General features: G+C 40.3%; 1 protein-coding gene across 1 annotated transcript; it reads right to left on the bottom strand.

The window, feature by feature from the left end:
- Window positions 1–25881, bottom strand: hip1r (huntingtin interacting protein 1 related). Its single transcript, XM_080047217.1, has 34 exons — window positions 24502–25881; window positions 23642–23705; window positions 22884–23026; window positions 21904–21960; window positions 21380–21460; window positions 21180–21256; window positions 20369–20430; window positions 19679–19819; window positions 18953–19010; window positions 18790–18865; window positions 18309–18413; window positions 18096–18212; window positions 16457–16640; window positions 15014–15102; window positions 14469–14585; window positions 13787–13888; window positions 13006–13200; window positions 12412–12522; window positions 11882–11989; window positions 11189–11275; window positions 10295–10442; window positions 9774–9860; window positions 9288–9395; window positions 8653–8789; window positions 7903–8013; window positions 7112–7170; window positions 6273–6303; window positions 5677–5739; window positions 4871–4971; window positions 3907–4012; window positions 2972–3095; window positions 1917–1978; window positions 507–1292; window positions 1–241 (listed from the first exon to the last, which is right to left on the bottom strand). The coding sequence occupies exons 1-34, from the start codon at window positions 24580–24582 to the stop codon at window positions 206–208; spliced, it is 4014 nt and encodes a 1337-aa protein (XP_079903343.1). The 5' UTR covers window positions 24583–25881; the 3' UTR covers window positions 1–205.
- Window positions 25882–25890: the final 9 nt, after the last annotated feature.

Genomic DNA, 25890 nt, shown 5'->3' with positions numbered 1-25890 from the left:
AATCAATTATTTATACAACAATAAGTAGTCACATAATATGATGATAGGTATTCAGTATGATTACATAAATAAGTTCCACCGCCTTTTAATTAGCACATTTTCTTAAAACAAACAAATAAAATTAGATTAAAATCACTGATTTAAAGCACATTTAAAACAGCGCACGTTTTAGTAATGTACAAGGTCCGATCTCTTCATTCGTGCTTTAGGATTCCCCCGATCCAGTTTCACCTCGTTTGAACTGCAAATGAAAAAAGAAAATATTAAAATTATCCGTATATTCATATATTATTATTGCAGATTCCTAAGGAACCCCTATGGTGGCATTTGGGGAAAAAAAATATATTGCCTGGTCACAACCCAACTTTTTTTTAACCTTTATTTTTCCAGATAAAACATTAAGAACAGTTTCTTATTTACAATATATATATAAAAATAACAAAATAATACGTGGGAACGAGATAATTATGTCAAATTCAGATTATTAAAAAAATTATTTCACTTACCGTTTTTTTCAGCAAGTTGCCAGATTTGGTGAAGATGTTTGGTTTGCGTGCGGCCGGTTTAATTGTCTCTGCGTTTGTCTGTGGGATCGATTTCTGGGTCAAGGATGGCGAATTAGGCCTGGATGTGCTTGCCAATGGTTGTGAGTTAGGAGTTAGGTAAGACTGGCTAGGGTTAGGTGTGTATGGCTGGGACGTTTGAGTAGGAGGTGGGACGTAGGCTTGAATCGGCGAAGGGGTGTAAGCTTGAGACGGTGTGTATGATTGATTTGAAGTAGGGGTGTGAATTTGGGGAGCAGAGTAAGTGTGTGTAGGGATGTACGTTTGAATCGGAGGGGCGTACGTCTGTGTGTTCGTCGGTGTGTACGTTTGAGCAAGAGAGCTGTACGTTTGTGTATTTGTAGGGTTGTAACTTTGCGAAGGTGTGTATGCTGTGTGTGGGGGCGTATAAGCCTGGGTTGTCTGTGTTGGTGCGTAAGGTGTAGAAGGTGTTATAGATTGTGTTTTGGCCAATTCGAATGGGTTAGTTTTCGCCACTGGTGCGAATGGGTTGGTTGACTCAAAGCTCTGTGTGTGTGTGTTTGGAGTAGACTGATTAGGCTCTGGCGAAGGCTCTAGTAGAGTGGGTGGAGGCGGGGGTGGGAAGCTATCATCTCCCTTATTGGTTAGATTATCGTTGTCGTTTGTTTTCGATTCGTTGTTGCCGTCTAGTTCGTAGTGGCGTTTTCTGAGCTCGCCGAGACGCACTCGCTCCTGATCCAACTCACTCTCCAACTGCAGGACTTTCACCTGAGAGGGGGAAGAAGGGGGGAGAGAGGGGGGGGGAGAGAGAGAGAGAGAGAGAGAGGGAGAGAGGGAGAGGGAGAGAGAGGGGGAGAGAGAGAGAGAGGGAGACAGAGAGAGAGAGGGACAGATAGAGAGGGAGAGAGAGAGAAAGGGAGAGAGAGAGGGAGAGAGAGAGGGGGAGGGAGAGAGAGAGGGAAAGAGAGAGAGGGAGACAGAGAGATGTATAACAAATGTAATTTTGATTACAAATGTAATTTTGGTGTTGGTATTCTATTTCATTCCAGGCACTTCACTGTAAAAATAAAAAAGTTAGGAAATATACAATTTCCAAGGCAACTGTCTGTGCTAGATTATTGAGTTTTGAGGCCAACTAAAAAGGTGGACTCAGCGATTCTGGAGAACTGTCAAAATCACTTTCTCAAAATCAGTGAATATCTCCTCGTGATCCTCTACCTGCGAGAACAGTGTTAATACACAGCCTAGGCTCTGTAAAAAATGGGCTTGCTGCTAGCTAAAATCTGTTTATTAACACTAGATTTTACATTATGTACAGTATGTGTGTGCGTTGTATGGAGAACAAAAAACAAAATACACAAAACAACATGATGATGAATGTTTGGCCCTCACCTGCGCTTCCATCTCCTCTGTTTTCAGCTTAATCAGAGACAAACCGGAGAAGTCCATCACACCTGTAACGACATCACACAGTCAATGTCATGGTTTGAGAGAGAGAGAGAGAGAGAGAGAGAGAGAGAGAGAGAGAGAGAGAGAGAGAGAGAGAGAGAGAGAGCGAGAGAGAGAGAGAGGGGGATTACATGCAGAGAACAGCCCGGACCGCTGCTATAAGGACTGAGCCTCAAACGGTACGCGCTCTACACCACTAGAAAAAAAAAATAAAAATCACCTGTTTTCAATGTGACATGCACTCACTGGCCACTTTATTAGGGACAGCGGTTCAATTTATTTTTAACACATAAAACTTATCCCTAAATGCATTGAGTTGCTGCCATGTGATTTGCTGATAAGCTTTTGATTGATTGAATTTATTTCAGACATATCAAAAAAATACAAAAACAAAATGAAAAGCATGAAAATACAATAAACACAAATTATGTTTAAATTATTTCCCAAAAATAAAAACAAATTATATATATTGATATGATATGCCTGAAAAGGAGCAGGAAGAAGTATAAACTTAAAGGCCTAACCCTACATTTCTCTTTCTGTGACATCACAGAAAGAGAAATGTAGGGTTAGACAGTGAGACCATAAAACACTCTTTCTGCCTTTTCTCAGGCTAGGATGATCCGATTAAATTTTTTTTTGCACATTTATACTTCATAGGATCTCCGAGTTCAATACACCTTCTTATTCCAACCGGTGAAGTAGGTCTTTAAGCTTTTTGTTTTTACAAGCAATTACCGTGAACAGGTGTACCTAATAAAGTGGTCGGTGAGTGTGAATGAATGAATGAATGAATGAATGATTTATTTCAAATATGCAACAACAATACAATATTAAAAATGCATCAACAGGAGTCAGCCCTAGTGACTCCTGCACTGATAAGGCCGCCAAGCACTCAATAAAAATGCCACAACATATTTGAAAAGGGGTGGGAAGAAGTAAAAACTTGTTCAATCCCACCCCACTTCACTAGTGTCGTTTCACAGTTGCTCTCTCACCTTGGTCAGATATCTGCTGCTGTCCGTGTTTGGTTGACGTGACGACCACGGCGGCCATGTCGTTAACGTGTCGTGAAGCCGCCTGCAGCGTGTTCAGCTTCTTGTTCTTGCGATCGGCTTTCACCTGGAAGTCAGGGCAAATCTCAGCAGCAGAATATAAGGATGAATGTAATGATTTGATTCAGATACAGTGGTTGAAAAGGAAGCCTGCATGCCCCCTTTAAAAAAAATAACATAACATTAGTGCCATTGCAGGTGCCTCAAACACAATAAAATGTAGTGGAATTAATTTTTATATTCTTATAGGTATTATTCATAGTTATTGTTTTATTTACATTTAAATTTCTACACTTATGTGTTAAGATTATTATTTGGTTGTATATTGCACTTCAAACGCCATAATGAATCCTATATTGTATTTTATGTCTAAGTTATTTAGGTATGCTGATGGCAAATGGAGAGGTCACTCGATAAGCCCATTCGGGTTTCTGACCTCTCCAGCACATACTCTTTTAATCTTTACATGTGTTAATGTATTTGTTGAGTGTGTTGAGTGTGTGCAAAAAAAAAAAATTAAAAATTAAATAAATAAAAAAATGGAATTTGAATGAAAATTCTGAACTGCATTCAAAATAGTTTTATTTAAAAGACTGCAGAAAAATGTATTTTCCGAAAACAACGTCTGTTAGTCAAAGGTTTCAAGAGTTGTATAGATTATTTAATTTAGTTTTTTTTAAATAACTAAAAACCTTTTTTTTTTATAACTAAAGTGTCAATGAAAACTGCATTATGCCAACAACCGACCACCACTAATATCACCTTTTATCCGTATATTATTTGAGTTAATTCATATTTGTAGTAAAAAAAAACACCTCTAGAAGTCATTAAATTGATTTTTCAGCTTCACAAACTAAATGCTTGTGACTGTGTTTTACCTTAGAGGCGGCGACCAGCTGAGCCGTACTGGCAGCGATCTCGTGAGAACAGACGATCAGTTCCTCGTATCGACCGTTCTCACCCACCACTCTGTCAGCTGATCCTCTGATTATAGAAAGACAGGTTTTTATTATGAGACAGACAGACAGACAGACAGACAGACAGACAGACAGACAGACAGACAGACAGATAGACAGATAGACAGACAGACAGACAGACAGATAGACAGATCGATAGACAGATCGATAGACAGATAGACAGATAGACAGACAGACAGACAGACAGACAGACAGACAGACAGATAGACAGATCGATAGACAGATCGATAGACAGATAGACAGATAGACAGACAGACAGACAGACAGACAGACAGACAGACAGACAGACAGACAGACAGACAGACAGATAGACAGATAGACAGATAGACAGATAGATAGATAGGGTTCATTAATGGTGGAGTCAGTTCATTTTGAGAACGTTTGTAGTCAAAATCACTTATGGTAAATTATTTTTTGTGTACAAAAACTGGTGTTGACAAATAGCCCAGGCTCTGTAAACTGGTATGTAAACAAAGGGGGCCCACCATAGCTATCAACTTGCCTGTTTACAGAGCCTAGGCTGTGTATTAACACCAGATTTTTTTTCCAGTGTTCACACAGTATGGACAGGTAGCCGATCACGAGGAGATATTCACTGATTTTCGCAAAAAGTGATTTTGACAACAAGCGTTCTCCAGAATCACTGACTCCACCTTTACTTAGTCTGATATTCAAATATAACTAAATATAATATAAGATAATCATTGACCATGTATAGAGATTTTTTTCAGAAGTCAAAGAAAAGTAAAAGTACGCTGTTGTTTACTGTTCTGTACTCTGTGTGTAAACTGCAGCTTGTCCATTATAAATAAATTGTTTAAAAAATATATATATATACTGTCTGTGTGTATATGTTGATTCTTACAGCAGCTGAGTGGCGCCCCAGCCCACAGCTTTGGAGGCAGAGATCAGTCCCTCTGTCCACCGAGAGTTTTTGGCGTAAAAGTCTGTGATGGATGCCGCTCCCTAGAGGAAGAACAAATACACAAGACATTTACACTTGTACAGCAGTTGGTTCTGACCGAGTGATTTGATTGGACGAGAGACATTCCATGCGTTCTGAAGCAGCGCTGATATGAGCGTCCAACATCACTCCGACTGTTCAGGGACTGTTCACCAAACTGACAAAAATCAGTCCACTCACTGACGAGCCGGAGCCTCACTTGTGTTAACTGTGTGTGTGTGTGAACACTTAAGGGCCTACTTCAGCAGTTGGAATATGAAGGTGTATTGAACTCGGAGATCCTATGTAGTATAAATGTGCAAAAAAAAATTGAAATCGGATCATCTTAGCCTGAGAAAAGGCAGAAAGAGTGTTTTATGGTCTCACTGTCTAACCCTACAGTTTCCTTCTTGTGACATCACAGTAAGGGTTAGGATTAACAGGACAGGAAGGGGAAGGGAAGACTGAGGGAAGAAAAACCTAATTCATTATATTATAATAGTGATTTTATAATGATAGAACGCTGGTTCCGTATGGGTGAAGTATTCCTTTAACTGTGGTTTCAAGGCAGAACATACTGTATATGGATTGACTTTAAGGAACCATTTAAGTCTGACTGCTACAGTTCTTCTTATAAGTTAGACTGAAACATCCCAGGAAAAGATGCAAAAATCAACTGTTTTTTTAAAAACTTTGCGACACAATCACACGTCAACTCATCAACTCACCCGACCTCCTTCCACGATGTCTTTCTGCAGGTCGGTAGAAGCCGTCACCAGCATGTGAACGGCCTGCAGAGATAAGAGCACAGAAGAAGAAATGTAGAAGCAGAGATGAAAGCACAGAAGAAGAAATACTGAGTGAATCTTACCCTGTGTTCCGAATCGCATACTCTTTCTTTTTTCTATTCTACATACTACATCTGACGATAAAAAGAATCTAGTTAGGATGCAGTAGGCATACTATTGGGACATACTTTACTCTCTTATTTCATCATAACATTGCCCCTTGATCTTGCCTCTTGCTTTTATATCCGTCGCATCCCCGTTTGTTTTCATATGGAGGCTTCGTCGATGTGGATTGTGGATTGTGGGTCAGAATCGCCCAAATAGGATGCAGTTTTCAACACTAACAATCTTGGCCAGATGAAGTAGGACATCCGGGTACTTCTAACCATCCTAAATCTGGCCACAAGAATCGGGACATCCTAAATCCTTTTTTCTACCATACTATATAGTAGAAAGTATGTGATTCGGAACTCAGGGTGAGTGAAAATAAATCAAGAGTTCACAGAAATGTATGTTAAAGCAGACAGACGTTATACCTTCATCAGGTCGGAGCAGGATCCCAGGATACTGTAACGAAAGAGAAAGAAAATATAGAAAATCACACAGATTGCATTAAAGGTGAAGTAAGCGATTTATTTATGTTAATATAAGTATTAAATCACTCTACATTCATACAGTGATCACTTATATAGTGTGCGCCTATTAATACCTCCGATCTCTCAGTCAGAAAGAAATAACGCTACAAACCGACATCCGTCTCACTGCCGGTGCACCCGCAGAGCAACAGATGTGAATGTTTATGCGCCTACAATGGCGGAGCAGGTAAAAATCCTTCCCAATGTCTGTTTTGATGGTTTTTAATCATGTTTTATCACACTTATGGATCTGAGATGATGCTAGATAACTTGCTGCTTGAAGACCGCAATGCATTAATGTGGTGACGTAGGGACGAGCGAGGGGACTGCTAACTGCAGTAACTGACAGGAAGTTAGCTAAAAGAACCATTCCGCTTACAGCTCCTTTAAAGAAAAATTGAAGGACAGAAGTGACTGTAAGGAGTTTTGAGCTGTTTATTGTAGCGCCCCCTTTGGACCAAAGCAGTAGTGTTTTTACCACAACAGCGCCTGCTATCTATCTATCTATCTATCTATCTATCTATCTATCTATCTATCGCCTGCTGTCCTAAAGATATTTGCTACCGTGTGTGCGTGCATTTGTTTAGTGAAGCGAGTGAAAGAGAGACGGCAGGATGCATGGCCATGAGGTAATGTATTTATATGTGACTATGTCAGATAAATAATGGTGATATGACCATGGTGAAGCAAAGTAAATGAGTTTTCATAAATATTAAAAAGGTTTAAATGTTCAGTCTTACCTCTGGTTGACCTCCAGTTTGATTCCACTGGTGTCTCTCTTTGCCTGATTCAGTATTTCCTGAAGAAATCATAATAGATAAGGTTACACACACACACACGCACACACACACACACACATCATAATAGATAAGGTTAAAAATCAACAGCTGTAGTTCATAAGTCTGTCCGCCATAATAATAATAATAATAATAATAATAATAATAATAATAATAATAATAATAATAATAATAATAATAATAATAATAATAATAATAATAATAATAATAATAATAATAATAATAATAATAATAATAATAATAATAATAATAAATCTTTAATCTTTTCTTCTTTTTTAATTTTGTAGCTCGGCTGAGAAAAAACTCCCAGTAAAAAACCCTTTATCGGGATTTAAAAAATGTAGAAATCTCAGGGAGAGTTGACAGAGAAAGGGATCCCTCTCCCAGGACGGACATGCTGCAATAGATGTCATAATAATGTGTACCTGCGTTCCAATCCCCATACTTCCCTACTATTTAGTATGCCAAAAAAAAGTTGTGGATGTCCCAATACATGCACGTCAATTGCAGTATGCTGAAAATACATATACTGTATGTCCCACTAACTCCAATAGCGTTTTGGAGTATTCGTCTTTATTCTTGACATTTCAACATAATGAAAAAAAAAATCTTCCTTATCTGATTTTTTTCTCTCTCCTGTGGCCCTTAAACTCTTCTGTACTTTAGTAGCCTATGTAGTGTAGTAAAAAGAAAGAGTACGTGATTTGGAACGCAGGGTGTGTGTGTTCTCTTACGTCCATCCTGAGAACAGCTTCTTCTATAGCTGTGGACGTAGCGATCATCTCTTTATCCACCATGGAGCCCAGCTCTTCTTTCAGCACGTCTCGCCCCTTGGGAAGCAACTCCTAAACGTCAACAAGTTAAAAAGAAAGAAAACAGTTATGGTAGAACATCTTTGTTAGAGTCGAGCCTACCAACGATGTGTGACAGTAAAATGTTGTTAAATGTCCTGATCCAGACTTGCATTTAGGTCAAAGCATCACTGTGCCTGTTAGCGTGGTCTTGCTCAGTTCCAAATCACTTACGTTTTGTTTTTACTATACTCCATACTTTAGTAGCTTGGTTTGCATACTACAAAATGCAACTGGATGTATTAGGGCATCCGGTTATTTTTGGCATACTACATTTGACATGAGCGAAAGATGGGGCGCTCCGGTGGCGTAGTGGATAGAGCGCGTACCATATCGGCTCCGGCCTTCGTTGCAGTCGTCGCGGGTTCAAATCCGACCCGTGGACCTTTACTGCAAGTCATCCCCCCCCCCCTCTCTCTCTCTCTCTCTGTCTCCCCATTTAAACTCTGTACTGTCAAATAAAGCTTGAAAATGCCCAAAAATGATCTTGAATTAAAAAATATATAGTATGGAAAGTTGGGTATTTTTGGGACATCATACATATTTTTCTGGCCTACTAAATAGTATGGCAGGATGGCTATTGGGAGGCTGGGCTAGTGTTGTTCCTTTTGATCCAGGTAAAATAGTTCTCACCTGTCCCAGAGCGAGGATGCGCTGGACGGTGAAGCGCACGGCGGAGGGATCTGCTCTGGGTAAACTGGCCTGAAGCTTCAGGTCCTTCAAGAACTGAAGGCAGTGATTCGCCGCATCACGACAGCTGTCAGTCAAACCTGCAAAAAGGGAGGGGAGGGTTAGTGTGTGTGTGTGTATGTGTGTGTATATGTGTGTGTGTGTGTGTGTGTGTGTGCGCATGTGTTTGTGTAAGGGTTGGGTTAAAGCCACAGTGTGTAACTCTTTCATATAAATGAATGTCGGGTACATTCAAGCCATCGCCAAACGAGTTGTCACACAAAGTTGATTAAGCTTATCAGCTCCACAAAACTCTCTCTGTATTTCTCAGTATGGCAGCGTTTACAAACTGGTGTGGCCCCCGATACTGACGCTTTAATGTTTGTGCATCATGTGTTTGGTGTGAGTGAGCGAGTGAGTGAGCGAGTGAGTGAGTGAGTGAGTGAGTGAGTGAGTGAGTGAGTGAGTGAGTGAGTGAGTGAGTGAGTGAGTGAGTTCATGTGTGTGTGTGTGTGTGTGTGTGTGAGTGAGCGAGCGAGTGAGCGAGCGAGCCAGTGAGTGAGTGAGTGAGTGAGTGCGTGCGTGCGTGCGTCTCTTACGGTCAGCCTGGTCGGTTGGAGCAGAGTGTGACGTTGCCGATCCGTTGACGATGGTGTCAGCGGCAAGATGAGAAAACTGTGTGACGGATCTCAACAAACCACTGGCATCTAAACACAACAGAAGCAGATGCATTATTTGTCTATTCTAGAGGTAAGGACACACTTACACACACGGATTAAACAGTATGGTCCTTTCTATTCATATATCAGTGACTGCAATCTGTAATGGAAGGGCTAACACAAAAGGAAATAATAATTTATTGAAAAAGATGTCACAAAATGCACTAACCCCAAGAAAAGTTTGTATGGAAATCTTTATGTTCTTGCAATATAACTTCCGGTACTACACTGTTCTATGTTACATTTTCAACAGTTTTTTTATGTTGAATAGAAGACATAGTTGTTATTTATACTACACAGACAGACAGACAGACAGACAGACAGACAGACAGACAGACAGACAGACAGACAGACACACACACTTACCGTTTCTGTTCCCCATGTAGAAAGAATGGCTCTGCTGCATTTTGTCAATTGAAGCCAGAGTGATTTCAGCTCGATTGATCAAATAATCTGAAAATATACACAGCGAGAAATGAGGTCAGAGAAATGTTATGAAGAATGAAAAATCAATTCATTTCCAAGCTATTATGAACATATTTAAACATACTTATGAATATATTATTTCATTTCTACCAAGTCTGTTCTGAGAAATGCCAATACATTCTACACACTCTACCTTTAAGACGTCCTCCTGTGTGTAACTATTTTCTGACATTTTATAAACTAAATTTAACTGAAAAAATGATCAAATTGTTCATTGATAGCCCTAGTATTCAGTAAATGCATAGTAATGAATGTAATGTTTCTGGATTTCCTCCCTTGATGTGCATTTAAAAAATTATATTTGATGGACAATATATTACTTAAAAAATAGCTAATTATTAATTGAAAGCACTACTATTCAGTAAATTCGGTGTTATCAATGTAATGCGTGTAGTTTTTACCAGGGGAGCTGATACAGGCGATGTGGATGGGATCGTCTAGTTTGGCGACCGCGTCCAGAATGATTCCTTCAGCCTCGACCACGGCACACTGCAGCAAACTGAACTGCTCCTCGTGAAGCCTATGGGTCAGCTCACCTTCACGACAGGCCTGAGAGAGAGAGAGACACAGAGAGAGAGACAGACAGACAGACAGACAGACAGACAGACAGACAGACAGACAGACAGACAGACAGACAGACAGACAGACAGACAGACAGACAGACAGACAGACAGACAGACAGACAGACAGAGGGAGAGAGAGAGACAGAGAGAGGGAGACAGAGAGAGAGGGAGAGGGAGAGAGACAGAGACAGACAGACAGACAGACAGACAGAATGACAGACAGAATGACAGACAGACAGACAGACAAAGCACGCAGGCACACACACACAAACACACAAATATGTAAATATGTAAGATGAAATTTCTTTAAAACGTAAGAGTTTTAGTTTAAGCCTCCAAACTCAAACATCTAGTGCAGACAATTGTCTTGAAAATGTGAGTTTTCTTAAAAAAAATGTAACTGTGATGTCCATGATTAATAGAATATAACCAACTAACACACACAGAGCAAAAATCAAATCAAATCAGTTTTATTTGTATAGCCCAAAATCACAGATAACATTCGTCTCAGTGGGCTTTACATTTCATACAATATGATACAATATGACACCCTGCCCTTACACCCTTAGCTCGGCTGAGAAAAAAACTCCCAGTAAAAAAAACCTTTACCGGGATTACATTTTTTTTTAAGAAATCTTGGGGAGAGTCGACAGAGTAAGGGATCCCTCTCCCAGGACGGACATACTGCAATAGATGTCATAAGTAGAGAAAATCACAAAGGAATTTGATCACCTGTTGTTGTAGCTGAGCGTGGAGGTTTTGTATCTCCATGTTGCTGCGTTGTCTCTCCTGCTCCAGTGAACTCTGGTGCATCTGAGCCTGAAGCGAAAAAAAATAAATCAACTCAACGCTCAGTAACATTTTTATTTATTTAAAAAAAAAATGTATTAGGGTAAAAACAGCAAAAACATCCACACGGAACAACTGAACGTAGCATTTAATGTGAATATGAGAATTGTCACATTATCACAATGTAGACTCTAGAAACCCTATGAAGAAAAGCTTCTTTTCTTTCAAAGGTTTTTTTATTAAATGGCAGAATTGCAAAGCAATTGCAGTACAATGGATTATAAATGTTTTCCCCTTTTTTTACCCAAACATACCCCACCCATATCCCACCCTCACACCCAATTACAAACAATCCTGCATTAAGAAATTAGTACACAAAATAATACATAAATGTTGAAAATGGCAGAAACGAAATACACACTTAAAGAAATAAAAATAAATAATCAATATGAAACAAAACATAAATAAATAAAATGTAATTAAATAAAAGAGGGGAGGGGGTAGCTACTCTTCTATTGTTGTAGTTGGCTTCTTAAATGAAGAAAATCTCCTGACCATAGTACAGAGTGGAGGAGGGGAGAGAGAGGGGCAGGGCATGCAGGAAATGTCTGCAGGTTATGAACAAATAAAACAAACCTGTTGCCTGAGTGAGTTGAGTTCAGCCTCGTTCTCCCTGGCAGAGCGAAGCATCATCTCTCTCTCCGTCTGCAGCCCAGCTAAGGAGCTGCTCAGCTGGGACCCACTCTGAATACGAGACAACACGTTTTACAAGTATTAGAGGATGTTCATGGTAATCCGTTTAAACTTGAATTGAACAGTGTATCACCTTTTGTTGCACAATAAGAATAATTAACTTCATTATTTTAGCACATTTCATACAGGAAACTAGCGCCCCGAGGGTCAAAATAGGAGAAATGCGTATAGGAGTGTTTATTTTTTCTAAAGAGGATATTTTTTTTATGTTACATTTTTTATTATTATTATGTTATTAATTTGTTTAGCCTATTTATCTATATTGTATTTTTCTAATTTATCTGGAATTTTGTATTAATTCAATTTAACTAATTTAATTTTTTTCACAATTTTTTTAAATAAATTTTCTTTTTTCGATATTTCACGGGCACTTTTTTTCTCTCCATGGGAATACCAGTGTAAACCCCTCCTACCATTTCCTTGCTCTGCAGGGCGCCGTTTGCTCGAGCCAGGTCAGCTCTGGTGGATTCCAGCTCTCTCCTCAGACGATCGATCTCCAACTTCTGCTCTGCGTTAATGTTCAGCTATAAACACAAAGACAAGTTTATCAGAGAAGATTTCAACCAGTGTTGGGGGCGCCCTTAGCTCAGTTGGTAGGGCGTCCCCCCCATGGGCCTCGGCCAGCAGCGGACCCGGGTTCGATTCCAGCCAGAGAGGGGAGTGACATTCTCTGCATGTCACTCCCCTCTCTGCCCCATTTCAACTCTGTCTCTACACTTTCAATAAAGCATAAAAAGGCCCCAAAAAATATCTTAAAAAAAAGATATTCTTTTTCAAGGGAGACCTCTTCCCATTTACACCTATTCATACACCGATAGCAGGCTGACTTTAGTATCAGGAGCAATTTAGGGTTCAGTGTCTTGCTCAGGGACACTTCGACATGTGGCGGGGGAGAGGGGGGATCGAACCACCAACCGCAAAGTGGTTGAGGGTCGACCACCCTAACCACTTTGCCACAGCCGGGAAAAAGTAATAAAGTAACTAAACGTAATGTAACTAGTTCCCACCTGTTGCTGTAGCTGGGCCCTGATAGCCTCCAGTTCTCTGTTGACTCTGTCTCTCTCCATGTCCATGTTGCCGTGGAGACTCTGGGACTGTTGTCTTAGCGACGAGAGCTCGCTGTCTTTCTCTCTGGATGATCGTAGCAACGCGTCTCGCTCCGCCTGAAGGGCAGACAGGCTGCTGCTGGCCTGGGACCCCTCCTGGAAGATAGGGAGGAAGGGGGGGGGGGGATATTTAAAGCATCAATTCATGTTTTTTTTTTTTTTTTTACTTTTATTTTAGTGGTTTTATGGTTTTATACATATGGACTAAAAAAAACAGAATAAGTAAACACATACAATGCATACACAACACCCAAACCCCTCTCTCCTCCCCTCTCCCCCCTCCCCCCTCCCTGACATAAACCAATTCATGTTTAATAGGCATATTTTGGGTAAAAGGGGAATAGTCGTGAGGTTTTGTCGCTGTTTGGCTTAGGTGGAATTTCACAAATTGTGTTCGGCAACATAATTTTTTTCTGAGTAGTCTTACTTACCATTTATGTAAGTGTATATTACATTTTTTTTATTTTATTTTTTTATTTTTAAGATATTTTTTTTGGCATTTTTATGCTTTATTGATAGTGTAGAGACAGAGTTGAAATGGGGCAGAGAGGGGAGTGACATGCAGAGAACGACCGCGGGCTGGAATCGAACCCGGGTCCGCTGCTGGCCGAGGCCCATGGTGGGGGACGCCCTACCAACTGAGCTAAGGGCGCACCGATAAAATTTAAAAAAAGTCTCTCACCATCTCCTTGTTCTCCAGAGCGCTGCGGAGGTAAAGCATCTCGGCTCTTTGATCCAGAAGTTCTTTGTTCAGACGCTGAGAATCCAACTGCTGCTGATTCATCTGATCAGAGGAGAGAGAGAGACGTATCAACACCAGGGTTGGTAAAGCTACGGTACTTTAAAAGCCTTATAAACTACCAATAACTTCACACTGGGATAAGTTGAAACAGAGCAAAGCTGGGGATATAGCTAGTTTGTTTAACTAAGCTACGGTAGTTATAAAAAGTTGTTCAAATTACTTTGTAAAAAAATCTTTAAACATTTTTTAAAAAGTTGAAATGAAATTATTATATGATTACAAAATATAAAACAAAGTTGTCACATGCCAGCTAAAAAAAAAAAAGAATATTAGGGGGCGCCCTTAGCTCAGTTGGTAGGACGTCCCCCCCCCATGGGCCTCGGCCAGCAGCGGACCCGGGTTCGATTCCAGCCCGCGGTCGTTCTCTGCATGTCACTCCCCTCTCTGCCCCATTTCAACTCTGTCTCTACACTATCAATAAAGCATAAAAATGCAAAAAAAAAGAAAAGAAAAGAAAAAAGAATACTAATACTAGATGCCAGAGGTGTTAGTAGCCTGACAGAGGTGTTAGTAGCCTGAGAGTCTGCAGTGGTCGTGAGTCAGAAGTTGAACATATTCTCACCGCGTTGATTTTCTCCTGCCGTAGATTCTCCAGCTCGTTCTCCAGCTGCTGCTTGACTCTCAGTAGATCGTCTTGTCCGTGTTTGGTGCAAGAATACATCTTCACTGTTTCTGCATTCTGTAACAAGCCCCAAAAACAATTCAGGATAATTAGAAAATTCGAAATGTCCAGATTTAAACGCGTTTGTTATAAATCAGTGAAAATGTATTTTGCTGTAAATGGTTTTTCTTAACTTTTATTCAGTCAGTTAAAAAAATAAAAAAAAATAAAAAAATGGCTCGTAGCACATTGCAATCCTGTTTACTTAAACAGCTTGGTAAGTGTCTAGAAATTTTATTAAGGCCAAAGGTCTCCTAAAATGTATAAACATTATGGTTTACATTGTGCTTGTTTTTTTCTGCGTTTTCTTGCTTATAGTCGACTAGTTTAAATTAAAACATATTTTTTAATGTTGAGGTAATTAGGTGCTACGTGTGATGCTTTTGGCATTTCCCCAAATCTTTCTAACTTTCCCTTTAACAGTGTGTAAGAAGCCCTTCGTTTACCTTCTTCATGAGGTCTGCGTGGCCGGTCACCAGCTCTGCATGTCGCTCTTTGAGTTGAGAGAAACGAAGCTCGGCCGCCTGCGCTCTGGCTGTGGGGAGAAAAAGATCCGAGAATAATTAGTTAGTTAGATTCAGATTGATACATTCTTATTGCCGTTTCACCTACACACACATATCTGTATTTGTGTGTTTCTGTCTCTCTGTCGGTCTGTCTGTGTTTTATACTGCAGTGATGGAAAATGGTAAATGGACTTGACTTATATAGCGCTTTCTAACCACATTCACCCATTCATACACACACTCATACACCGATGGCAGTAGCTGCCATGCAAGGCGCTCTCTGAACCATCGGGAGCAATTTGGGGTTCAGTGTCTTGCCCAGGGACACTTCGACATGTGGCGGGGAGACGGGGAATCGAACCTCTGACCCTGCACTCCAGAGGCGATCTCCCTACCCACTACGCCACTGCCGCCCAAAAAAAAGTACCAACTAAAACTGAAAAGGACATATAAATGACAAGTGGAGAAAATGTACTACAGTATATATGTGGAAAGGGATGCAGACAATTAACTGGACTAGTGTTAGTTGACTGAAGGAAACTGCTCACATGCCTGAACATGTTTATGTTGGTTCCTTATTAAAAGTGAAATGGAAATAAATGATATAAATGGTAAAATGGACTTGACTTATATAGCGCTTTCTAGACGATTTTCTCAGCCCCAAAGCGCTTTACATATCTTACCACATTCACCCATTCATACACACACTCATACACCGATGGTAGAAGCTGCCATGCAAGGCGCTCTCTGAACCATCGGGAGCAGTTTGGGGTTCAGTGTCTTGCTCAGGGACACTTCGACATGTGGCGGGGAGACGGGGGATCGAACCTCCGACCCTGCACTCCAGAGGCGATCTCCCTACCCACTTCGCCACTGCCGCCAGATATGGATGAAGTCATGATGTTATCTAAACATCTTAAAGGTAAGATGCAGTTTACATTCATATGGACTCAGATCTGTTGTATTGTCTTGTATTATACTCACTGTCTGGCTGCCTCTTTGAAGTCTGTCTGTCTGTCTGTCTGTCTGTCTGTCTGTCTGTCTGTCTGTGAGAGAGTGTGTGTGTCTGTCTGTCTGTCTGTCTGTCTGTCTGTCTGTCTGTCTGTCTGTCTGTCTGTCTGTCTGTCTGTCTGTCTGTCTGTCTGTCTGTCTGTCTGTCTGTCTGTCTGTCTGTCTGTCTGTCTGTCTGTCTGTCTGTGTGTGTGTGTGTGTGTGTGTGTCTGTGTGTGTGTGTGTGTGTGTGTGTGTCTGTGAGAGAGTGTGTCTGTCTGTCTGTCTGTCTGTCTGTCTGTCTGTCTGTCTGTGTGTGTGTGTGTCTGTGAGAGAGTGTGTGAGTCTGCCTGTCTGTCTGTCTTCCTGCCTTCTCTCTACGTATATACTCACTGTCTGCCTCTTTGAATCCTATCTGCGCTCCTACGTTAGCCACGTTAGCACATCGTAGCGCGTCCACCTCCATCCTCATGTGTTCCTTCTCCATCATGGCCGTCTGCTTGTGTGTCCGCTGCTCCTCCAGCTCGGCCTCCAGACGGTTGACCTGGGACCGCAGCTCTGTCACACACCTCTGGGCCTGTAGGGAGGAGGGTGAGACAGACAGACAGACAGACAGACAGACAGACAGACAGACAGACAGACAAGACAGATAGACAGATAGACAGATAGACAGATAGACAGATAGATAGACAGACAGACAGACAGACAGACACACACACACACAGACACAGAGACAGACACACACAGAGACAGACAGACAGACAGACAGACACACAGTTAAGAATATTTCAATACAGGAGGAATACATTTAAAGCTATAGTGCTTAACTTTTTCTTATAAATGAATGTCGGTTACATTCAAGCCATCGCCAAACGAGTTGACACAAAGTTGATGAAGCCTATCAGCTCCACAACAGATGATGAATTAAGGGCGGATATTTCACCTTTTATTTCCCACCTTTAAAGCTTTAAAAGGTGGGAAATAAAACAATACATTATGATCTCTGCATGTTTTTCTTGGTTTTTGACATTTTTATGTATTTGTTGTTGTAGTTTTCTGTTCTTTTTTAAAAGTTATTTATAGTTGTCAATTAAACCCATTTTGATGCGTTTCTTCGGCTTATCGTTGTTTTAAGTTTGTCTATTTGGACTTTAACTCAGTCACACACACCGTCGTTGGGCCTTAAAGAAGGGGCAAAGGGGGGGGGGGGGGGGATATGTTTTACCTATCATAAAGTGTACACTGGAAATGCATAGCTCGCAACAGGAGAAGTCACACAGCTACGTAGGGATCGCCTGGTGAGACAAGCCTGATCTAGCGCAAGCTTCACTTTCATTTCTCTCAGATCAGTCTGGGCTTTCTCCAATCTCTGTCCCTGCGTTCCGAATCGCATACTTTCTACTATATAGTATTGTAGAAAAAAAGATTTAGGATGTCCCGATTCTTGTGACCAGATTTAGGATGGTTAGAAGTACCCGGATGTCCTACTACATCCGGCCAAGATTGTTATTATTGTTATTATTATTGTTGAATAAACTGGTGAGAAATGGCTGGTCTGAGGTGGATGGATTAACCACTACATTAACCAATCAGAAGCTGCCTTCCACTATAAAGGGACTAACTTTAGATTCTGATTGGCCTTCGCGCGAATGCACCTTAACCACTATCTGCCACTAACCGATACTGATATAGACATTTTTATTGTTTTTCTGTTTTTATTGTAACATTTTTGTCCGCATCACCCAGCCCTACATAGATGTTCCCATAGATAGATCTTACCTCAGTCTTTTCTTAAAGATAATTTTTTGGCATTTTCAAGCTTTATTAGACAGTACAGAGTTGAAATGGGGAGACAGAGAGAGAGAGAGAGAGAGAGAGAGAGAGAGAGAGCGAGAGAGAGAGAGAGAGAGAGAGGGTATGACCTGCAGTAAAGGTCCACGGGTCGGATATGAACCTGTGACCACTGCAACGAAGGCCGGAGCCAATATGGTACGCGCTCTATCCACTACACCACCGGAGTGCCCGATCTTACCTCAGTCTTGATGAGGTGCAGCTCTGGTTTTAGAGCCTCTAACTCTCTCTTCAGAATGTCGTTCTCTGTCTCCCTCTGATCCACAGACACATCGGGAGTTTGGCTCAGCGAATAATACTGACAGGAGAAAAATAACAAAACTAAATGTCAGCCATTAAAACCAGAAAAAAAGAGATTCACAAAATTCATCCTTTAACCTGTATGTCCCCTTACCTGTGGTTCTACTTCGTCCTCGTTGTAACTTTCCTCGTTGGGCATAAACACCACCGGCTTCTTATATTCACCCAACGCAGCGGCACGGAGGAAGTTTGGAGGTTCCTGTTGGAATAAATACAATACATATACAAATCTGTCTGTATTTGTTCTTTGTTTTTAATATCTCTTAAATGCAATTTCTAACGTCTAATCTTGATGTATTTCATGCCCCTGTAAAGCACTTTGAATGGCCTTGTTTCTGAATTGTGCTATAGAAATAAACCTGCCTTGCCTTACATGTGCATGATGGAAAACCACACAAAACAAATGCATACTGTATATAAAAGAGAATGTCTCCAGTGTGCAGTATGTTGCCACATACGTGGTATTTTTTTCTTGTTGTTCTGTCATATATACATAATAATTATGCATTTTTATATATATATACTGTATATATATTTATATTAATCTGTAAGCTTTAATTAAAACTCCTACTTACATCTGGGAGATCAGGGATCTGGATGATACTTTTGAAGAACTCCATTTCTCTGGCGCGATCGTAGAACTGAGTGAGACTGAAGCAGGAATAAATACACTAGGTCACTTACAGAAAACATTAGAAGTAACTATATAGTACAAAATAAAAAAAGTGTCCAACAGACCTTGTAAACAGATCTCGAAATCGCTCTCGATGTCCAAGGAGAACATCCGGGGCAATGCCTGTAAGCAAGGAGGATATGAAGGATTTAAGGTGAAACATTGCAGGTGAATATGGTTTAACTTCAGAAATGTTTGAATAACTTATAATACAAATACATTTGCATCTCTTTAAAAGACAAAAATCTAGATGTTGGATAAAGCCAGAGTTAAAATCTGAATTTAATTTCTACAACATTCTAGTTTCCAGATTTCCCGAAACTGGTCTTAAAAATGCATGTTCAGCATGTTTTCTAAGAACAAAATCTATCATAAATCATACAATTAATAACATAGGAACACATCCTTCTATAATAACCTTCAGAATGGTGCTAAGAAATGTTTGATTGAAAAATAAAAAAAATACATATATTTCTATTTCTCTGTGACTCACGGCTGTGTAGCTTGAACGGATAGACGTATAGACAGACAGACAGACAGACAGACAGATAGACAGACAGACAGACAGACAGACAGATAGACAGATAAAGAACATATATATTTCTCTAACTCACGGCTGTGTAGCTTGAACGGACGGATAGACAGACAGACAGACAGACAGACAGACAGACAGACAGACAGACAGACAGACAGACAGACAGACAGACAGACAGACAGACAGACAGATAGACAGATAGACAGATAGACAGACAGACAGACAGATAAAGAACATATATATTTCTCTAACTCACGGCTGTGTAGCTTGAACATCAGCAGCACAGTGAAGTGGTAGAGGAGGCTGCAGTCGAGGATCAGAGGGATCAGAGGAGTCAGTCTGCACTGACCGGCTGCTGTGGTCGATTTAGCTCCGTTAGCATCCAGCTGACGCAGAACTGGAGGCAAGAAGAAAAATAAAACATTTCATTTCATTTAAAAGGAATACTTCACCCAAACGGAACCAGCGTTCTATCATTATAAAATCACTATTATAATATAATGAATGAGGTTTTTCTTCCCTCAGTCTTCCCTCAGTCTTCCCTTGGCCCAGCTGTCCTGTTAATCCTAACCCTACGTGTGATGTCACAAGAAGGAAACTGTAGGGTTAGACAGTGAGACCACAAAACACTCTTTCTGCCTTTTCTCAGGCTAAAAAGATCCGATTTAAAAAAAAAATTGCACATTTATACTAAATAGGATCTCCGAGTTCAATACACCTTCATATTCCAACCGCTGAAGTAGGCCTTTAATTTCATTCAAGGTAATTTGCTTCAGATTGCCTCGATAGCCAAGGGGTTAACATGCATAATATGCGAGCTTCACATTTGTTTTCTCGGCCACAGATCAGTCTGGACTTTCTCCAATCTCTGTGTGTCTGTTAGTGGAAGGCAGCCCCTGATTGGTCCTGGAAGCTCACGCAAAATCAGGATCAAATTTGGACTCACCGGTCTCTTCCATCTTCAGTGCAGCGTCCCAGTAATCCAGCAGCTCCTGTGTTATATCCAACCTATGATACATTTAGAGCAGGTTTTAAAGAGCACATTTAAAACACATATCAGTTTTTTTTTGAAGATTATTGTTTGGCCTTTTCAAGCTTAATTGGATAATACAGAGTTAAAATGGGGAGACAGAGAGAAAGAGAGAGAGGGGGGATGACCTGCAGTAAAGGTCCACGGGTCGGATTTGAACCCCGCGACCACTGCAACGAAGGCCGGAGCCAATATGGTACGCGCTCTATCCACTACACCACCGGAGCGCCCCAAGAGCAGGTTTTTTTTAAAGCACATTTAAACACATATTTGAATTTGACACACCGTCAGAGCTCATAATGGTTGCGTTCCGAATCTCATACTCTTTCTTTTTCTATTCTACATACTACATCCGACGATAAAAATAATCTAGTTAGGATGCAGTAGACATACTTTTACTCTCTTATTTCATCATAACATTGCGCCTTGATCTTGCCTCTTGCTTTTATATCCGTCACATCACCGTTTGTTTTCATATGGAGGCTTCGTCGATGTGACGTCACTTCACGTGCGCACTGGATTGTGGGTCAGAATCGCCCCAAATAGGATGCAGTTTTCAACACTAACAATCTTGGCCGCATAAAGTAGGACATCCGGGTACTTCTAACCATCCTAAATCTGGCCACAAGAATCGGGACATCCTGAATCTTTTTTCTACCATACTATATAGTAGAAAGTATGCGATTCGGAACGCAACCATAGTTTTAGGGTAAGAATGAAATCTTACACTTTGTTCATGTCATTTCCTGCTTCCTTGTACAGCGTCTCGTCACTGGCCTCAAAGTTTGCCGGGATCACCTTGTGCTGTGAGGGAGAAGGAATGTTTTTATATTAGTATCTAAATGGTTTATATCACATAATTAAAAATATATAAAAGATAAATATAATATTTTTATACATTAATAAAGATTTATATTTAGGTCCTACCTTTGCATGAAACTCCATTTTGAGGAACAGGAATTTTGCTGATAAGGCGACAATGTGCCCGTACCGATCGTGCAAGTTTCCCTGAAAATAAAAATATAAAGATATTACTTTGAACAACACAAAATAGAGAGAAAAATGCAACAACAACAAAAAATACAAGGACACACCCTGCGTTCCAAATCACATACTCTTTCTTTTTACTACACTACATACTAAAGTACAGAAGAGTTTTAGGGCCACAGACAGGAGAGAAAAAAAAAATCAGATGAGGAAGATTTTCTTTTCATTATGTCGAGAAATGTCAAGAATAAAGACGAATACTCCAAAATGCTATTGGAGTTAGTGGGGCAATTATGTATTTTCAGCATACTACAATTGACTTGCATGTATTGGGACATCCTAAATCTTTTTCTGCCATACTAAATAGTAGGGAAGTATGGGGATTGCTTTGAACCCAGCCATGTTCAAGATTTGACCCGTTCAAAGGCGCTGGTAATATTGGTTTGTTTTACAGCTATACTCACCCAGAGGATCCCCATGTCTTTAACATTGCGACAGTATCTCTGAGAATCTCTGACAGCCTGTGGAGAGAGATCACACATCAGCAACATCACAGAGAAGAAGGGTTGGAAAAAAATGGCTGCGATTAAAAAAAAAACTAAGAGGATTTTTGTGTACAGGCTTTATTTGTATTTTTTTTTTTTTCAGAAAAAATTCAAATCCCTCCCACTCATTCATACTTAATTCCATAAACTTCACTCACCATTTAAAAGGTTCAACTCCTTCAGGACATTTTTATTATTTTTTTTTTTAAGATATTTTTTTGGCATTTTTATGCTTTATTGATAGTGTAGAGACAGAGTTGAAATGGGGCAGAGAGGGGAGTGACATGCAGAGAACGACCGCGGGCTGGAATCGAACCCGGGTCCGCTGCTGGCCGAGGCCCATGGGGGGGGGGGGGGGGGGACGCCTTACCAACTGAGCTAAAGGCGCCCCCTTTCAGGACATTATTGCTACCATTCAAAATTGTCATAACATTCATAACAACAGAGATATTTCATCATCATCATCATCATCATCATCAACTTCTATTATTAGACTCGAGGTCCATTTAAAATACACACAATAAAAAAAATAGACAACACACAAATAAATAATAAGAATAAAAAACATTCTGACCAATTATAAAAGGCACTTACAATGTCTCCTAAGGTACACATTAACATTTTAGGGAAAATTCTGCCCATTCAAATGAATTCCTGTTAGGGGGGATGTTAGGGTTTTTCACTCATATTCCTATAAAATGCTCATTCTCATGTCATAAAATAAAACCGAAGACTAATATTAATGATTGCATTACATTTCTACCAAGTCTGTTCTGTAAAAAACAATACAATAAATTCTACACACTGAACCTTTAAAGAGAAGAAAGGAGGAAAAACAATGCCTGAGATATAACAAAGTCAAACAGTAGGTTTAGGCTAGGAGTGTGTTTTTCACTCACGTTCCTGTGTCCGTCCCTGAGCACCTTGTGAAGCAGGTAGCAGAACTTCCAGCTGACCAGCGATTGGCTGGAGAGAGGAAGGTTCAGACAGTAGGACCAGAAGGTTGAAGCCCCGCCCTCTTTAAACGTCCCAATGATGATATCTGAACGGCGGTCAAGGGAACTCAACAGAATAATAGGCAGCAATCAGCATGAACATTAGATTGATTTTAAATTAGTTATGCAATACCTCACGAACACTTTGAGGAGTAATTCGTCAAACTTGGCACTCCACTCTCACTTTAACTTGGATGTGTGAACTCATTACATGTTGTAGGTCAAAGGTTAAAAGGTCACTGCAACCCTACAGTACCTCAAAACTACTGTTATCAAGGAAGGTACTTGAGTAAATGTACTAGAGTCAGTGATTCTGGAGGACGCTTGTTGTTGTCAAAATCAGTGAATATCTCATCCTAGGCTCTGTAAATTGGTATGTAAACAAAGGGGCCCACCATAGCTAGCAACATGCCCCTTTACAGAGCCTAGGCTGTGTCTTAACGCCAGATGTTCTTTTTCAGCGCACACTCAGCCCAACAGGCATTCAAAAGAATCACCCTCTCTGACTCCACCTTTAAATCCACTGCTAATTAGCCAATGTTAGCATAACATCGATAGAGATAGTGAAAACTTCTTGTCAGTAAAACATTCACAATTGTGTTTGTTTTTTTAAGATACTGGAAATAAGAAAACGTGTTTTTAAATTTAAAGGAAAAGGATACTGCGCACATATTTCTCTTTGGCCGGTGCTTCACTGGAGGTGAGGGTTTTACTGATGTTGTGAAGCTAAAAGAAAGAAAGAAAGAAAGAAAGAAAGAAAGAAAGAAAGAAAGAAAGAAAGAAAGAAAGAAAGAAAGAAAGAAAGAAGACAACAAGGCATCAAGATAAAGACATACTGATAACATCAAATAGTTGGATTTACCGCAGCGAAAATGAAATGGACAATTATTTTTAGTGAACTAGCCAATTCAGCTTAGATTGATTGATTTAATCATTAGTATTATTGTGTCATCATTGATAAACAATATGCTCAGCCCACAAAAGGCTGAACATGACAAGAAACCAAACAGACCAGAAACCAAAAATAGATGCTAGATAATAGCCTAGGCCTATACTAACGAAATAAACCAACCTTACGTTTTAGCCAAGCAAAATAGACCAACTTAAAAACATTAAAGAATACAGTATAGCCTATGCTACTAATGTTGGTTTAGTTTAACATTTCATATTATGGTAACCATCACTGTAATCTTAACCTGCCTATAAACAGCGAGGCCTACCTACTATGAAACCACATTAGTAATCGGGATAAATAACTTAGCTATAGCTTTAAGGGCCAGTTTCACTAAGCCAAGTCCTGGACTAAATTGTACTTTAAATGGACAATCTCCGTTCAAAATTCCATTTAGTCTAGGTCTAGGACTAGGCTTAATCCATGTCTGTGAAACTGGCCCTTAATGGTTGAAATCCTGCCTATAAACCGCTAGGCCTACTATAAAACCACATTAGTAATCGGGATAAATAACTTTACTTAACTTTAAACGGTTGAGATCCGCATGAATTCAAAGTCGTAATTCCTTACCTGTTGTTTACCGAACTGCTCCTTCTCCGCCGCCAGAGCCTTCTCGGTCTTATTGTCGGTTTTGTTCTTCGTTTTGCTCATTTTGTCTCTTAATTCCACACAGATTTAAAGTTTAAAAAAAAAACGTTAAAATCCGACGGTTGTCCCGACTCCTCCTCACCTGTGCGCTCTCGAGCCTGATTTAGAACAATAACAGGTGCGTCAAACCCGTCGCGCGCATGTCCCAACAACCAAAAAAAAATAAAAATATTCCACCTTGAAATCACTTCTTCAAATCAATACATCACAGTTTTCCTTCGCAAATATGTCCTACGTGTAAACAAGGCAGTTTTGCTCTCGTGCGTAAAAGCTCTCCAACTGCGTCAAAATCGAAAAAAAAATCACCAACTCCTAATAAGTAAATCCATAATTAAAAAAATGCGATAATCAGGCAGTAATAAACCACGGACCAGTATTTTGCATAGAAATGTTTTATAAAAAACGCTGCAACACGACGATGAGAGTTACAAATCCAAAGTGAAAAGTATTTTATAAAACAACTTCCGAGTTTCTGAGTCACCAGGCAGTGAAACTGGAAAGACAAAACGAGGACACGCCAGTCAGCAGCCCTGTAGGACTGGTTCCACATCTCACCCTGTCACCCACTTCACACAATGAGGACTTTAACAGGGTTTAACAACGCACGCACGCACGCACGCACGCACACACACACACACAGACAGACAGACACACAGACAGACAGACAGACAAATACAGTATGGTATATTAAGGTAGGCAATATGTAGCTAAAAATATAATATTAAAGCGATTCTAGAGAACGCTTGTTGTCAAAATCACTTTGTCAAAATGAGTGAATATCTCCTCATGATCCGATACCTGTGTACATACTTGTTAATACTCAGCCTAGGCTCTGTAAACTGCTATATAAACAAAGGGGCCCAACCGTAGCTAGCAACATGCCCATTTACAGAGGCTGTATACCTTATTAGAACTGGATTTTTTTTTTACGGCGCACACACACACACACACACACACACACACACAGTACGGACAGGTAGTGGATCATGAGGAGATATTGACTGACTTTCACCCAAAAAATATTTTGACAACAAGCATACTCCAGAATCAATGACTCCACACACACATATTAATACACACACTGAGACACACACACACACGCACACACACGCACACGCACGCACACACACACACACACACACACGCACACACACGCGCACACACGCACACACACACTCCTTTTATGGTGTAACACAGCTTAAATTCAGTCTGTGTTTGTATCAATTCATTAAGAGTTCAACCTTCAGCTGCACAGTTATAACACTGATTTTAAACACTGGGTTAAAATATTGTAGTTTTCTGCCTCAGTGG

The sequence above is a fragment of the Ammodytes marinus genome (genome assembly GCF_949987685.1).
Source record: "Ammodytes marinus genome assembly, chromosome: 18".
NCBI classification, from domain to species: domain Eukaryota; kingdom Metazoa; phylum Chordata; class Actinopteri; order Uranoscopiformes; family Ammodytidae; genus Ammodytes; species Ammodytes marinus.
Note: the sequence above shows the minus strand (reverse complement) of the source record. Positions and strands in the feature narration are given on the sequence as shown.

Bases quoted from the DNA above. Each gene is read 5' to 3' on its own strand.
- hip1r (XM_080047217.1), bottom strand. From the start codon at position 24,582: ATGAGCAAAACGAAGAACAAAACCGACAATAAGACCGAGAAGGCTCTG. The intron at 8,014-8,652 runs GTGAGAACTATT...GTTGACGTTTAG, and splicing joins GCATCCTCGCTCTGGGACAG to GAGTTGCTTCCCAAGGGGCG. The intron at 3,096-3,906 runs GTAAAACACAGT...CCTGACTTCCAG, and splicing joins AGCTGGTCGCCGCCTCTAAG to GTGAAAGCCGATCGCAAGAA.